Here is a 17,290-nt window from a genome sequence, read left to right on the forward strand (position 1 = left end):
TACAGAGAATGATTATTCAATGGGTTTTATGTAGAGATGTTATTCCAGTACGAAGTGTGGCTAACTGCTCTGAGCATTTGAGATAGATGAATGAACAAATTAGAAAAAGAACATTCAAAAGGAAGCATGCAAGCCCTTTTTAGCAGAAGGAACAGACTCTTTTGTCAAAATCAAAGACTGCAACTAACGGGTTACTGGATGTAATTGAAAATGATACCTTGTTTTGTTTAAGGGCTCCCTTCTCCTTCATGTGAGGACAGTCCTTCCCTGTAACAATTGCTTTTATATCTGCCACAGGCACTGTATCGGATAAGAAAAAGAAAAAAAAAAAAAGATAAGGTGAGACAGACTCTAAGTCATGGAAAGCACACAGCATCAAAGAAGAGGCAAGGTGAAAGTGGTGTTAGAAATGACATCCCTAATACCAAGTGACGTCTCTGATGTGTGCAAGAAACCAAAGGGATAATCAGGAATCAGTGGATTTCACTGTCAAACATACCGATAAAACTATCAACTGCCATCTTTGTTTCCCAGGATCTGTGGGAATGAAGAGTTCTATTGAAATCGACTCATAAATATGCCTTGTTGACTTCTGTGGGGCTTATTCCCTAGTAAGTGGAATATTAACGGAGCATAAATGTTGCCTCTTCTACATCCCTGAACCTAGTCCTATACAATACATCTTTATACATATTTTGTGTTGTTTGTATATTCTGTTTTTTTCCCTCTTCACTGTATAATAATTTAATGTAGACTTTTCTTTTGTATTTCATCACTTTAGCAAATAATTTTTTAAATTAAAAAAACTAATACATATTTGTATCTTATTTATTAATAAAATATTCAGACAATTACTTTCTATTAGTTTAATATTTGTTTTTTTAGGAAAAAAAATCATTGTGCATTTAACCTATATTCCCTTAAGAGAATGCTTATAAATGTGGTCAGAAAATAATTTGTTAGCACATAGCTAATTTTATTTATTTATTTATTTACTCCATTTATATAGCTGCCCATCTCACTATTACTTGAATCTAGGCAGCTTACAATAAAAAAATAAAAACACAAAATATATAAAACAAAAATAAAAACACATAGCAGCTGGGCATGATCTAACCTATCATCCATACAACCATTTTAGCAGCTGGTAGGGTGAAAGGCTAGATATTTCAAATCTCCTCTCCCAGAAGTCTCTGGGTTTACACACCTGGGCTCTGCCTCCAGCCTTGGAACAGAAATCTGATAGTTTCTGCTGCCATTAGTTATTTTGCATATCTGGAATAATCTCCTCAAACCCCAGGAAGTGGTACAGATGGGGCACCCACACTCTTTATTACTTTCTGGCAAATTAGAGGGAAAAACAAAACAAGAGATTTGGGAGACAGATCAATCTCACAAAGATTTATAAAATTAAACTTTGTTATTACAAAAAAGGGAAAGTGGGAATGTAAAAACCCCGTTTCAGTATTAAGCATCACAAACAAAATATTCAATGGCAAAGGAGATAAAAATATAGAACTGTTTAAATCACACACAACATCTTGGCAGACCACTGTGATGCTAGTTTGCTTCCATTTAGAGAAAGCTCAGTCTCAAGAAGTCCCTACTTACAAAAGCACACTTATTAAGCTTGTGTACAGACAATAAATACCAGAGATAAGACACTAGGCTTTAAACACACAAAGACAACATAACATTAATATTATACAATGTTTCTAGCTTTTTCCCATTCCTCTAAAGAACAGACTATCCTTGAATCCAATCTTTTTGATTCAAATTGTTATCTGAAAATTCCTTTTTAACCTGGAAATCCCACTTTAATATGAGGCTGGAGAATGTCAATAGTTTTCTTGCACCTACAACCCCCCTGCCCCACCTCAGTACATAGCTTGTTGTTTGGTTTTACCTGGAGTTCTGCCATTAGCCCCCCATAGAGAGTGAGGGGCAGAGGGAAAGCTGCCTTTTGCTTATGTACCTGAGAGAAAGTGGTACAGTGGATACGTCTGACCTTGTCTGGCATGAGGGATGGGAGGGGGCTACTCTCAAAACACTCATATATAATTGGATAACTGTATTTTACAGATGATGAATCTCTCCTTCATTATATGACAGGTTTCTCAGATCCAGATAAATATAATACAACTCTGCGTATTTTAAGCCAAAAAAAATCCATGCACTTGTTTGATATTTTTTTCTACATTAAGTATGAAAGACATATACTGTAGATGTAGACTTTGTATGGACAAGTATCATGAAATATGGGACTCATTTATACAAAATACAGTAGGTTAAAAAAATGATAGTTATATAAGTGTGTATACACACATACTTGCATATTTGCATTAGATAACTATATATAGAATTGTAACTGTTTATTGTTCTAACATATTATATCTCATATTTTTTTCTTTTTTCTGTTGTATATTTTCACCTATTTTTTAAAGCACTTGTGCATTTTTTTGACAGTTTATGCATCTTTGTGTCTTGTTCCTTTTTGTTTTTCTCTTCTTCTGTTATTGTTTTAAAAGCAATAAAAATAAATTTAAAAAAAAGTATGAAAGACATACATTTTGAACCTCAACTCAGCCACTAATGAGACACTGCCTTTTTCTGGAATATATTGTACATATGTCACAAATATAAATGTAAAAATGTACATAACAATTTTATTGGAAGTCATTTTGACATCTTTTCCAGATTCACTGTAGATGCAGATTGTATTTTCAGTGCTGTTCTAAGTGGCAGTAGCATAACATTCTGTCCCTAAGCGTTGGAGAGGTAGCCTTGCTACTGGAAGAATCATTTCTGGTAAGACTGGTGTGTGCTGCATTACTCCAAATTATTAAGATCACCAAAATTAGTGGGAAAAATGTATCAGGACAGAGTTGGGGAAGAGGAAAGGGATGTGCTATACCTGCTACTTATGTTTACAGAAATATCATACTTGGAAGTGATGTTGCTGGTAGAATGAAATTGCTAAATTTGTTACAGGTCTAATTTATTTTACTACTGCTTTACTTTTTGGTTTACACTAATTCAATGAGAGAATTGAACTTCTTATAACTATGAACCACAGTAGTCAGTCCACATTTTAAGCTACTACACTGCATATGTTTTGTGAATGTATATTTGTCTTTATTACTGGTCTTTATAATAAAAAAAAATACTACCAATATTACATTGCGCCATTTCTTGAATAAAGTGTTATGAACAACAGCTAATTAAGGTATTTTATAGCAAGGCATTTTTTAAAATAAGATGCTCTATATCAGACTCTTACAGTGGACCTATTCAGCTCAAATGAAGAACATTGAGAAAGCTCTGACAGAAAGATTCCTGCTGTTCAATTAGGCTTTCCTCAGAGAATGTGACAAATGAGCTTTATAAAGAATAATCTTACTGATGGTAAGTATTTAAAAAAAAAAAGGCAACTCAGTGCATATGTTTCTGGTTTAGCTATCTATTAGCCTTTCAGTTTGCTTCTGGGAAATGAGAACTTAAAACATCTGAGCTAAAAAAGACAAAATTTGGTGCAAGTAGCTTACAAAGCTTATTTATAAAAATCTAGGGCATGGAACTAAAGAAAGCCTGCCTGGTAACGTGCAAGTGGATTTTTAATGCTTTTCCAGATTTCTTGCTGTACAACCATCTGAGCCTGAGTCTGAGGAACTCTAGTGATACTACAAAGCTGGAGTTGTGGATAGCAGCCAAGTGGCTGAGTAGCTTGGAAGAGAACTGGGTGAAGTGAGGCTGGCACACATTTCCAAACAGAAGCAAAAGAACTAATAGTGGCTCTTCATAATATATCACTTCCTTTTTATGCATTTCCAGGTAACAGAGGAAAAGGAAACTCCTAGATCTCCCCAAGGTAAAATGTTGCAATAAAGTTTTGGCTATTAAGGAAAAAGCAAAATAGATGAAAGGATCCCTTTATGTGAGTCATCTGTCTGTCTGTCTCATAATTCCCTTTTTCTTCACTCTATTCTCAAGAAGTTTGTAACCTGACTTAGCTGGGATCATAATGTTCTCAATCTCAGTATAAAATGTTACAGATTATGTTAAAAAAAGAAGGGTTGTTAAATGTCAATTACTTACACTTATCCTGTAATGAATCATGTGGAACTTCTCCTTGGGGACTCTCTTCCAAATCTCCATAATGCAAAACTTTATGGTTCGGGGAGAGACGGCAATACCAAAATTTGTCTGATAAATAAATAAAGTTGTTAATCTGTTTCATAAAAAAGAGAATATCACCTTGAATGAAACAAACAATTACTATACTGCAAGGAACAAGTAAGAATTATAAATAAATATTTTGTGGAACATCAAATCTTGCAGCCCTATTTTATGCTCCAGCTCCATGAACTTCCTTACTACTTTCATCTTCTCTACTTTTAGAAAACAAAAAATGTTATTTTGCTGTATCTGGACTTAGTTCTTCCTCATATTCACTTAAAATAAGGTAATGTAAAATATGATGTAAACTTCAGGGGTTGCCAAATATTGAGACTGAAGCAAATCTAATAGTCATAGTTACCACAAGTGGGGAAAATTATTGGATAATCTTTGAATATTTTCTATGATTCATGCTGCAATCAAACTGTCAATATTGTATCTAATTATATTTACTTTATAGTACTTTCAGACTGTTTGTTTGCTGGAGTTTCTACTCCACCTTATTGTTTCAAGAATCCACGACCTGAAAATATATGATGTGTGGAAATGAATCTCAGACAATGGTTCTATGAAGCTTTCATGTGAAATGTATTTAGCCATATACATTTACTCTGTGGCTAAAAAAAATTAGTATAATATTCCTAAGATCTTTAAAAATAGCTATTTATATCACAGAATGGAAAAAGGAAAAAAACAACTGAACTCCCCCATTCTTCTGACCCATAAGAATTTTTCCCTGAAATGGTAAAGATAAGAAACTCATATTTTATAGCATGAAAACAGATTACTTTAAAATAGTCTTAAACGTAAAAGGAGCAAGGCTGATTATAGCTTTCTGATTGCTATGTCTGTAAACCTTATCAGAAAACTACGTATATTCAACAGAACTTAAATTCAACCTGGAACTAAGGCAAAGTTGTTGCCATAAAAATTAGTCCCGTATTTTTTCTTTAACCGATTCCTTGAGATATTTGCAGATTCTAAACATGTGCTGGGATTTCATTATCACAACGTATCCTTCCCTCCCCCTCAGTGGCATTCTATGGGCTGCCACAACCAAGGGTTGGCAATAGACAGGAAGGAGCAAGACAAAGATGTGCTGCTTTCAGCAAAAGGTTTGTATTTACCATAACACCATAGCTAGCTTTAAAGTAATAATAAGTAAGCCTTCCTGACTATCATACAGCATTATAAAAGTGGCACTAATGCCTTTAGCTTCTAAAGCAGTGTTTCTCAACCTTAGCAACTCTAAGATCTCTGGACTGCAAATCCCAGAATTCCCCAGCCATATCTTAAAGATGCCAAGGTTGAGAAACACTGTTCTGAATGCATTATTTTCATTCATTTAGAAGGCACCTTAGCCACAGAATAAAAAGGATCTTTTTATCAAGAAGGAAAGGAGGAGCAAGGTAAAAAAGAGGCTGTCCTGGTTTGTACCTTGCCGCCGTCGACTGTTAAGCTTCCGAAAGCAGGTTCCTTCAACAAGACGATTAAGACGCTGCTGCTTTATCAACTCTAAAATTTCAGGCTGAATCTTCTCTTTTAGCTCCCTGGAAGGAAAACACAAATAAATAGAGATGGTCTCACCCACATAGTGAGAGGTTCTCAAAAAGAAAGTCACACTGTTAATACAGGCTTTTTCTGCAGCTTATGAACTCTAATCCATTTATTTGAAGAAGCAAGAATTTAAACTCTGCACTGGATGTAAACTTTAGATAAGCTGTTGCTTTTTCTACCTCTACTTAACAGAAGCTTGGTAATGCTGACAATTCTTTTAAAAAATGATTTGCGAGGGCTACTCTGGGCTTGATTAGGCAATTAATTGGCAAATCAGATACTCTGTACATAAATATCAAACATTATTTGATCACTGAGGAACTATTTTTTTTGTATTGCACTTTTGCTGATAAATCTTGTCTCAGACTGTATGTATTTGACTATGGATGGAGCCGCATGCCTCGGCAATTAGAGGCATGGGCCCTTGTGTACTCCCTAGATCATCCTTTTCAATCCTTTCCAACTGGAGGTGCCTTGAACTACTATAGCCATCATCCCCAATTCTCCAGGTTAGGAAAGATGTACTAGGTCCTTCTGAAGCAGTACTGACATTAGAAAAGAAGTCTGCATTGCACACACCAAATATGAAATATAGTTTCCCTTCACCAAATATTCTTGAGAACGAGGAAAGAACATTTGCCTTGACATTCAAGAAATCATCTGTCTTTATACAATCTGAATAATCTGAACAGTATTTTAAAAGGAACGTGAAATCTCTCTCACATACTTATATTCTAGATAAACTTTTTTACACATTGGCTATCTTTCTCTGAGAAACATTTATGTTCAATATGAAGTGAGAAATTTGGCTTTATCCCACCCATAAACCTAAACATGCCTCACACCATTGACTTTGCCTTCTATTTGTTGCACTTTCTTGAGAAGTGAATATTGCCTCTGAGACACTGCTGTGTACCTGGAACTTGGGCTGTCTGGACCCAAGCAGACTGAAGGAATGAATTTTAATCCCTGGGATTCACTCTCTCCCCCCAAAAAAGACAAGGAACTAGACACAGCATAGAGATGAAAAGGACTGCTGCTTCCTTGAAAATGTGCCTCCTAAATTTCAAGCACGAAGCATAGCTGTTTACTAGCTCCATTTCTCCCACAATAGAGGCCAATGAGCAGCCAATATTGTGTTAAACCATTGTCAGCTCTCCGATAAGTGAATCATCTCTCTGAATACATTTCCCAGCAAAGACATCCTAATGCAATCCTGAATTCCTACAGACTCCTATGTTCTTTAATAAGGTTTCTGAATGTATAGAATTTTGTTTTGGGTTTAGGCTTCTGGTAATACAACAATCCTGTTAAGATCAAACATATTGATTGTAAACTACCAAGAGACTTCAGAAATTGGCATTATGCCAAGCCAAATAAATCAATAAATCAATAAAAGTAATCTCAGTTTGGCAATCAAAGAGACTAAGGACTTTTATGGCGCACTGAGAAATTACATTACACATCAATTCGCCCAGGCAGAGAAATGCATGGCTATCTAGCATTTAATATGGATGCCACATTCTGACACTTTAATATCCTGAATGGCTCAATTAATTATTTTATGGACAGGCTGTGAAAATACGAAGCTTAAAGTTCCCAATCAAGAAAATCCTATAAATGGTCAAGGTTGACTAGTTTTACCACATGTATACACACAGTCTGGGATCAGTTGTGGTGCAGTAACAACCATACCACTCTAGTTAATATGAACATATGCAAAGATGAACTGTAAATTATGTAGGGCCCTGACTGAAAGAAAGGCTTTCACATTTGCTTAGAATGCATTTATGAGGGGTTATAGGAATAAACAAGTATGGCCCTTTATGTATACCAAAAAGCTTTCTTCTACTCTTGTAGCGTCGTTGGGAGTCAAATGGCATACATGTTTGAGAGAGAGAGAGAGAGAGAGAGAGGAAATAATGTATTTGCAGCAAATGCCATTTTGACATTTTCCCCCTATATGTATGTGTTTTTGAGTTCTGTTTTTTTTTAATGGCATCGAGAGAGCAAAAACATCTTTTTTAGGGCTTCTCTGTTGCTTCAAGTTTCTGTTCCATATTTCATTTGACTGGTTCACTGATGGTGATATTTTTCTGTCAAGAACTGGGCAGGAGAGAAAAAAAATCATAGAGAGGAAGGAAAAAAGGACACATACATATAGGGGGAAAATGTCAAAATGGCATTTGCTGCAAATACATTATTTCCTATCTCTCTCTTTCTCTCTCAAACATGTATGCCATTTGACTCCCAATGACTCTACAAGAGTAGAAGAAAGCTTTTTGGTATACATAAAGGGCCATACTTGTTTATTCCTATAACCCCTCATAAATGCATTCTAAGCAAATGTGAAAGCCTTTCTTCCAATCAGGGCCCTACATAATTTACATTTCCTGGGGTTATTCCTGAAGAGGCCACAAACATCAGTCATCTTTGTTGCAAGAAGGAGATAGAGAAAAAAGCAAGAAAACCTACAAAATTGGACGAGATTGGAAATCTTCCTGGTTCATCCTCTCAGACTGACGGATTTTCAGTATTTCCGTGTAGCTCAGATTCTGAAGTTTACTTTTGAACTGATCCAAAGAACTAGGCTTTGTGGTCAATGCTCTCATTATCTGCTCCCTCACCACCTGCATGACCTGTAGATGAAAACGAAAGTTGCCATTATGTCAGGGTAGCACTCTCCTTGGATAATCAAGTACAAGTTCATTCTAGAAGCCACCTGCAGCTGGTTTTCCAAAGACTTGAAATTGTGTAACTCTAACTGTGTTATATTGAGAGGACATCTCCAGTTTTACCGCTGGTAAACTGGGAGGTACCGGGCACATGATTTTTTAAAATAAAATACAGACCAATTACTATGCTTGGTGACATTCCAACTCTGATTTCATTTTAAATAAAACAATCTAAATGCTTAAGATCATTTTAAATAGGACAAAATGGTTATTCTAGCTCTACCTTTCTGAGAATTCAGGCTCCATATGATAAAAATCCCAAAACTTTGCATAGGTTAGGCTTCTTGCCCTTACTGTGTACTTTTCGTTCTAAAGCTGAGATTCAGCACTACATATCCTTATGTACGGAATCTCACTGGAAGATTGTAGCCCAGTCATTCTTTCTTAGCACAACCTACTTCACAAAATTGCTGCTGTGGAAAATGAAGGGAGGTCCCTATAAAGCCACCTTCAGTTCTTGGAAGAAAGGCAGAATATATAAACCTATCCAGTAATTCAGTCAGTCAGTAAGTAAATGATGTGACATATAGATGGCATCTACATTTGTGTTATAGCTGTGCCATGAATACTGCCTACGTTTGTGACTTTCTTTTTCTTTTTATAGAAGGATATAGCAAAAATAAACCCAGGTTCCAAAGAAAAAGCAGAAATCATTCCCATGAAGCATGGAAAAGATACATGTTTTATTTTCAAGGACCAACTATATTGAACTTCTTAAAATTTCATTCCTCTCCTGTTTTCAGTCAGCTCATAGAATCCTTTATGCTAGAGTTAATTGCCCTCTACTCAATCATACATACATACATTTATTTTTTGCTTGGCTTCCAACAAAAATGTATGTAAAATTTGTTTATTGAAGGTCTTATATTTTTAAAGAAGTATTGCTTTTAAACAAGAGTAAATCAAGAGAGGCTTGAGGGAGAACCATGAATGATGCAAATTAAGGAGCAGAATGATAAATAATTCAAAAGCAGTTAATCTGCATATTAAAACCAACAAAAAAGGTATTATAGAGATGCAGTTCATTAAGATGAGTGAAAACCAGGAAATGGGTGTTTGCGCAGGGTCATATAACTTCAAACAACAATACATATATTATTGGATTGCTGTCAGTCCTGATAAAATTAAATACTTTAAAATATTTACATAATTATAACCCTCTAACCATTCTATCAGCTGTGGAAGTTTTTTGAACATTGCTCACAAATTTATCACTTATAAATAAAATAAATACCCAAATTCAATTTAATGAGAAATGTTTAGCAACATGCTGAATATTCAAGCTAATTTTATAACTCATGCACCATGAGAACATAGCTTCTAGGATAGTTTTTGAAAAATATATTCACAAAAATAATTTTGTTGATCCTAGTCTGAAATAAAATCTGGAAATGACAATCACAATTCAGTAAATCTAAGGTGCACCTCATAGGACTGCATTTCTGGAAATAATAGTAATAATAAAAAAATAATCTTTTCAGAATAAGTTATGTTATACAGAAAGTAGAAAAGAAGGAAGAAATGTAAACCAAATAAATTAAAGAAAAGAGATAAGGAGCCAATGCTAGTCAGGGCAGATTTTTCCAGTTCATTTTAGTTTCAGTGTTCATTCTTGCCTTTTTGGGGGGCAACAATTGTACAGTATTACTGAAGAAAAATATTTCAAGAAAACTCAGTTTTTCCAGTTAAGACTAATTTGTTCCTGAAAATAAATTGCATTCATTTGCTGACCACTTCTTATTCAGTGTGCTTCACTCTGACACCTAAGGAATGCCCCCCCCCAAATAATTTAAGTAGTACTGTATTTAGATTAAAAGCTATTTTCCTACCCATCTAGTGCTTTTCAGTGTGTTTGCTGATTTTGATGTCTGCCAAGGCAATAAGAATTAAAGCTAACCATGCAAAACTCTTTAACCATCATGATTTTAACTGTTAGAAAACAGAGTACGTATTATATTGTTATTTTCAGCATCTTAAAGAATTTCCAGATAAATGGAAGAAAATAGATTTTCCCACTTGCTACTATGCTGACCATAAATAAGAACTTGGCATTTCCTTTGCAAACAAAACAAAACAAAACAAAACAAAACAGAAAATTGTGGTCATTCAGGACTAGTAGAAAATGGCAGATAATTTACTAATCCAAATCCAGTTTGTGGGTTAGACTCAAAGTGTGAGCCTTTCTATCTAGCTTAGGCAAGCCCTGTTGTAGACTCTGCTTTTCCAGAAACTATGCTCCCCAGACTATAGAGAAAGAGGCAAACTCATTCTTCATGCATGGTGAAAAAGAGAGTTAACTTGCAACAGAGGAAGAGACAATATATGTAGAAATCATGTGTATATCTTTATCTATATGCCTAGGAGAGGACATGATTATATTCATAGTTTGTTTTCACATATATACTAGAAAATGTGTGCAATTGCACAAAGGCATTTTGTGAGGCAATTCCATACATAAAGGGTAGCCAGAGAAAATAGTGCTGTTTCAGGGTATGGAAATGTTCTACACTGTTGGTGATGAACACAAAGGATGGGCAATGTACAAAGTTATTGCCTGAAATACATTAAATGTAAATAATCCCAATGGAACAAAGACATGAGGCTTCTTCATATATATAATATGTATAATACTGATTTTAATTAATATAAGGCATCCCTTAGGCTTATTTGATATAACTGAATCAGTTGATTCTTGCCTATGAGAGTTCACGTTTCAATAGACAACATTTTAAAGTGCTGAAAGATACAGTTTTGTACCAAGAGGTTTACACATTTATGGGCTATTCAGCCTTTAGTTATACTCAGAGATCCAAAAGGAGCTACAATCAGTTGATTTATATCACTAACCCTACTGGATCCAAGACACTTATAAATACAATATTGTCCGATCTCAATCTACGGGTTAAGAAAAAGGAAGGGTGTGGAGTAAAATAAAGCAAACAACACAGATATTTGTTTGGGCAAGACATTTATGCTGTTTAACATCTAGCCAGGAATATTTTCAAGCCACCTGCTACCATGTCAGGTTAACTATATGTATCAGTTGAATTACGTTGAGCAGCTTGTCAACTTCTGATAGTGTCCTTTCATTAGCATCTTTGTGAAGCTTCTGGCCTTTCCTCTGTCTTATAATGCAGAATGTATCTGTATGCAGAAATATCTACTGCTTTTTCTCAGAAGATGGCCAGATGTATTGATACATTTTTATCACAGTTAGTGAGCAAACCAATCAAATACAATCAAAACAATCAATAAAAACTAAGTGAGAATATGCCATTTCTATACTTTTCAAGTGTTTGAAAAGTGGCACTCAACTGATGCCAGGATAAGTTATCATTTTACAGCGATTATCAGGAATTAGGGGCCAACCACATTAATTAATTGATTGATTGATTGATTGTACAGTTTGTTCCCAAATGAAAGGGTAGCTTGGAAACTAGTTTCATGGAAATAATTTACAGGAGGTGGGGGAAACTGCATATAAATTCCTCAGCAAGTTTTCTACTGAAATTCCTAACACCATTGAATATGTTGCATTTTAAATGGTAATACAATTTCTTATTTTTATATCGATATAATTTAAGCATTATTATTTACTAAAAAAAAGAAGGCCTAGGTACCCCTGTTCCTGTTATGAACTACAAGAAAAAAAGCGTAATCAGTACAATTATTTATTTGATTCTTTTAAACATATTAACTTCTAACAGTATTTAGAAAAGATTTATTTACTCCCAACTAACCATTACCTGTTGTTTAAAGGTCCATTAATTATTAAGATAAATACATCAAAGAGGCCACTTCAAGTACATGTACTATTTTGATTTTTAAGATAACATACAAATGATAATTTTTTACAGACCATAAGGCCATTTTTCAGCTTGGTCCCAGAATATGGTTAACCTTCATGAAGCTTTGACAACTTATTATACAAATCTAATGAGTTGGAGCAGGGAATGTGTTTCATTCAACTTTTCTATTTCTCATTGCAACAACTTTTTCCTAAATACATGTGAGTCAATAATGAGATAAAACACTTTAAAACAGCTTCCAACTGATTTGTTGAGATTATAACTCCTACAATTTTAAGGAATGCATGTGTCCAAAGATACATAGAGAAGTATCATCCCACATCTGATGTATCAATGAGTTTTTTGATCAATGAAGGAGAAGTTTTTAGGAGATCATCAATGAGTGGTTAGAATTAAAAATATTTATTTATTTAAATTAGAAGACCAAATGTATTTGTTTGATTTATGCCTGTAAAGTATACAAGGCAGCTCAGAAAAACTAAAATGAATCCAATTTCCACGGGAGAATGATCCCACTGAGAATCTGAAAACTGATGTGCACATGTTTTCTATAAATATTGTTCAGAGAAAAGGGGTAATTAATTACTAAAATAGGCACATTACCTTATTGAATTGCTAGGGATCCATAGGCAAGGGAATAAGAGTCTGCTAGGAATTAAATATGAACATATGACTTGTTTAACAGTAGTCTTAAACTGTAAGAAATTAACTAGTCCATAGGCATAGAGGCACATTTCATCAGCTTTATACTATTTGTATAGCCCAACACCATGATTTCCCTGTGTGAATTTTTTTGTTGGCCTCTGGTGACAATCAGTGAAATTGAGTGGGTGCAATGAGACAATTGAAAGGACCTAATATACTAACTGTATAATCTGCAGAAGTATCAACAATGAAAAGGGAGTGTATAGCTATCAATGAAAGGACTCATTTTTAAATATAAAAAATATTTAATTTTTTACATGTAAAAAAACAATAATCTCTGGAAGCTTTAACATATTCATTTTATCCATTAACTCCTCTCCAAACTCCCTAAAAACACAAGAACCTGGGCCAGATCAGCAATTTTGTGACAGCACTTGTAATGTTCTCTTAACAGTTCAGATGTTCCCAGATGCTTGAATATTTTTGGGGTCCTGGACCTGTAACATAAAAAGTCTCACTATCTAAGTAGCAGGATGTAAAAGATGAGTATGACAGTAGAACTGTTTCTTAATTAAAGTTAAATGGGTATTGGTCTGTCTTTACTCCTAACACACATTTGATTGAACTGTAACAGCAAGAACAGCAGCAAAAACCATGAGCCATATTTGGCTAGTAATGCATTATTTAAGCATCTTCCTAGTTGTGTTTTATCTATCTTCTCTCCATTTCAGGAAAGGTACTGTAAAAGAATTCTTCCATCCAGAACAGGTAGGGTTTCAAAAAGGACATAGCACAGTAGATTACAGCGCCACTTTGAAGGCTTTTATTCAGAAATATACCAACGGAGATACAAAACAACTCTATGTTGCATTTATTGATCTCACTTCTGCCTTTGATTTAATTGACAGGTCTTGCTATGGGAGAAACTAGCAAGGACAGACATCGATAGGTACCTTCTCAAACTAATAATTGAGTTACATACTGATATTACAGCCAGAGTAAAAATGGGCCACAAGGGTCCTTGTCAGACCCTATTTCATTAGAGAGAGAAGTCAAACAAGGCTGCTTACTTGCTCCTTTCTTATTTAACTTTTATATTAATGATGCTGTAGTGGCCATGAAGTCACTAAGTTTTTCCTCCCCCTCACTTAATGGACAGAAAATTTCAGTGTTAAGGTATGCCAATGACACGGCTCTTATTTCTTGTACTGAGATTGGCTTTAGAAGATTATAGGCCAGATTAGCTGATTATTGTAAAAGAGAAAAACTGAGGATAAATTATAAGGTAGGTAGTGGTCTTTGGCAGAAGAAATGTTAAACACAGATTAGCAACTAATGCCCAACAAATAGAGCAATGCCCCTCTTTTAAATACCTAGGTATTACCTTTCATAATTCCCTTTTATGGAAAACACATTTAATACTGTTTTAGCAACTACCCAGCATACAGTGGGCACCATTCTGAAGTTTTTCTATTGTAAAGGAGGGCAGCTAGTAGCCCTCGCCCTTAAAATATTCCAGAGTAAGGTGATAGCCCAGATGCTGTATGGGGCTGAGATCTGAAGTTGGGCTGAGAAGGTTATTGCTCAACTGGAAGTATAAGGAAGATTTTAGGCCTCCCCCCAGGCACCCCTGCTGCTTACCTAAGGATGGAGGTAGGAATACCTTCCATCATCGTTAGAATACATCTTGCATTGTTTGCACATTATAACAAATTAGAAAGCCTTCAAGAATCCCACTTTGCCAAACTCTGTTTTCTCCATTACACAATTGGGAATCTGTAACATTCACGCAGTTACAGCGGGCCTCCCACGAGTGAGGGGAAAGAAGACACCAAACTGATTCTCCTTCGAGGGGGGTGAGAGCGCCCAGACCGGAGTCTGGAAACCTCTTTTATTGAGTACATCAGAGGGCAGGGTTAAGCATATATACGTCACACTACCTAATACAAGCCCATAACCATATATGATAATACATGAAACACAAGGGATCATGTGCTCCGATTGAGCACGTGACAAGCTGCGGGGGCTTGCCTCCTGAAATTTGAGGCTTTTCCCCAGGTTGTTGCTGGTACTTTCCATGCTAGCTTCCTTGTTAGTGTACGACTGATTTTACTAGTCTGCACTAACAGAAATGCCTAGCATGTGATGGGGTGTTATAATGCAACATCTCCTCTGTTTTTATTATTTTAAAGAGCAGCTTCCTCCTCATCACTGATAAAGGTGAGTTGAGGTTTGCAAAAAAGCTGTTCAGGTGCCACTGGTTCCGTGGTTGGGAGAGGCAGGTATTTATGAGTGCAGACCATGTTGATCTGTGCTTCTATGGTACCCAGTCTGTCCTGAAAAAACCTTATAAGCCTATTAAGGACACAAGGACCAACTGTACATGCTATAATCACAGTCCAGCGAGAGTGCTAACCAAGGTTGTGAGCCACGGGGAGAGATTAAACCATCCCTCAAACCATCCTTGTCGGACTTCACGCTCTCGCCTGCGGGCATTCAGGCCCTCTCTCAGTTTGGTCATGGATTCTTGAACAATTCCAGAATGGTCAGCATAGAAGCAGCACTCTTCCTTCAAGGCCACACACACACACTTACCCACGTCCTTCCCAACCAGGCTGCCAGGCACTAGCTAGAGGGACGGAAGCCACCAAGTCTGACCTATTCCTCCCCTTGGCATCGAGTTAAACAGGAGATGCCACAAAATGGGGTTCACTCATCACCCACTCAGAGCATTACAGGTTTTTTTAGGTATTCTTGCCAATAGGTTTGCTGTCCAGTTGACACGGAAATACAATATTTCCAGAAAACAATTTTAACACATTAAAAGATTGAAGAAATTAATATAAAAACAAATAATACAAACAACAAGGTCTGAACAATTTTCCTTCCCCAAGATCCAAAGTCTGGTAACCAAGATGTGAGCCATGACCAGCTCCATCCCTCTGGATCTTGGGAAATGTGAGAGGCTAGAATTTTTAAGCTTGGCTAGTTTTGTCTCAATGTAAGACTTCTGATGAATAGCAAATGTAGTTTGATCAAGACACAGCTGGGTGACCCCAATCAACACATTAACAAAAAATGTTGATGGAATCACACCTCACAACACAAACATCAGAGGCTTTATAGACATTTAAATCTATAATCAGATAATACATCCCCTCATACAAGGGATTTTTGGGACGGTCTGAACAAGTGAAAGGTGGTTCTTAGGAAGGTGAACTTAAATGTAACTTTTTCTTCTGGTTACCAAGGGAATGGCATACAAGATTTTTCTTATCTCTCTCTGGAATGCAGGGCCTCACAACTGTTGCGAAAAGCTTGATACAACATTGAGCTTGTACTCGGCTAATTGCTTATTAGAAGACAATCGGGCATTCAGCAAAGAGATAAGGGCGGGGGGAGGAAGAAACCAGTGCTCTTTACAAAGCAAAAGCAAGTTAACCCTTTAGAAATAAAATAGAGTGCACTGTTACAGGTATGGTTATACATTATGTGAAGCATATATAAAATATATAAAATTGTGTATATAGAGAGTATAAAATTGTGTATCAAAATAATGCCCTACAAGGTTAAAACAACAAAAACATTGAAAGGATTTGCAGCCTTGTCCTGCTCTTAGTCAATAGCTACACGGTTTTGGAGGACTAATATCAGTCACTTCTTCATTGGTTACACCTGAAAGATTCAGGGTCATTCTCCTCTAGTTTGTCCATGGTTCAGGTTCTGGAGAAGATCCAAAGTGAAAAAACATTCCCTCCCACAAGTCATTAGTGAAATTCTTTAAAACAGTAACATCTCTTAATGTCTCTAGGCTGGAGGGTATTCCAAAGAAACAGGTAGATGTGATTCCTCCCACTGCCAAAAGTCACCCTACGCAAAAGCTGAGCTGTTCATAGCTGTTTGTGCCAGTTCTACAAAAAAATTGTTGTTAGAACTGTGCTGCAGAGCTTCTAGGCATTGTCCCAGCAGGAGAATTTGGATGTACTGTAGATCTTCATGCTTGGATCCTGTGGATAAAATCAAAAGGGTGGGGGGACAAAAACAAACAAACAAACAAAAAGCAAAGGAAAACAAAGAAAGGGGGGGGGAACAAAAACAAAAACAAAAAAAAGGGAATAGAAAAGAAAAATAACCTAGCCTATTTACACAAGTTACACAGGCTTAACTTGGGAACGGTGCCACCATCTGTTTGTGTCCAGGTACACTAGATGGGGTGAAATTACATCAAGGACTGTATGTGGTCCCTTCCATCGTGGTCCCAGGGCTCCTCCTGGTTTTCCTTTTTTCACCATAACTTGATCCCCTGGTTTAATGTAATTGTGGATTCTTTGGAAACAGCATCAGTTTGTTCTAAGACTTTAGCTATAT

The 17,290-nt window shown here is 36.0% G+C and overlaps 1 protein-coding gene across 3 annotated transcripts in view; it reads right to left on the minus strand.

The window, feature by feature from the left end:
• ELMO1 (engulfment and cell motility 1) overlaps positions 1–17,290 on the minus strand; it is a 294,812-nt gene that overhangs the window by 8,336 nt on the left and 269,186 nt on the right. For all 3 annotated transcript variants that reach the window (XM_088149982.1, XM_088149983.1, XM_088149984.1), the window contains 4 exons: positions 8,209–8,372; positions 5,614–5,726; positions 4,096–4,203; positions 218–300 (listed from right to left, as the gene is read on the minus strand). In XM_088149982.1, coding sequence (XP_088006108.1) covers positions 218–300; positions 4,096–4,203; positions 5,614–5,726; positions 8,209–8,372 — 468 coding nt within the window. The remainder of the gene's footprint in view (positions 1–217; positions 301–4,095; positions 4,204–5,613; positions 5,727–8,208; positions 8,373–17,290) is intronic.

The sequence above is a fragment of the Python bivittatus genome, unplaced genomic scaffold, assembly GCF_059951505.1.
Source record: "Python bivittatus isolate LINGU-HERP-01145 unplaced genomic scaffold, Pbiv_v1 ctg000610_np1212, whole genome shotgun sequence".
Taxonomy (NCBI): domain Eukaryota; kingdom Metazoa; phylum Chordata; class Lepidosauria; order Squamata; family Pythonidae; genus Python; species Python bivittatus.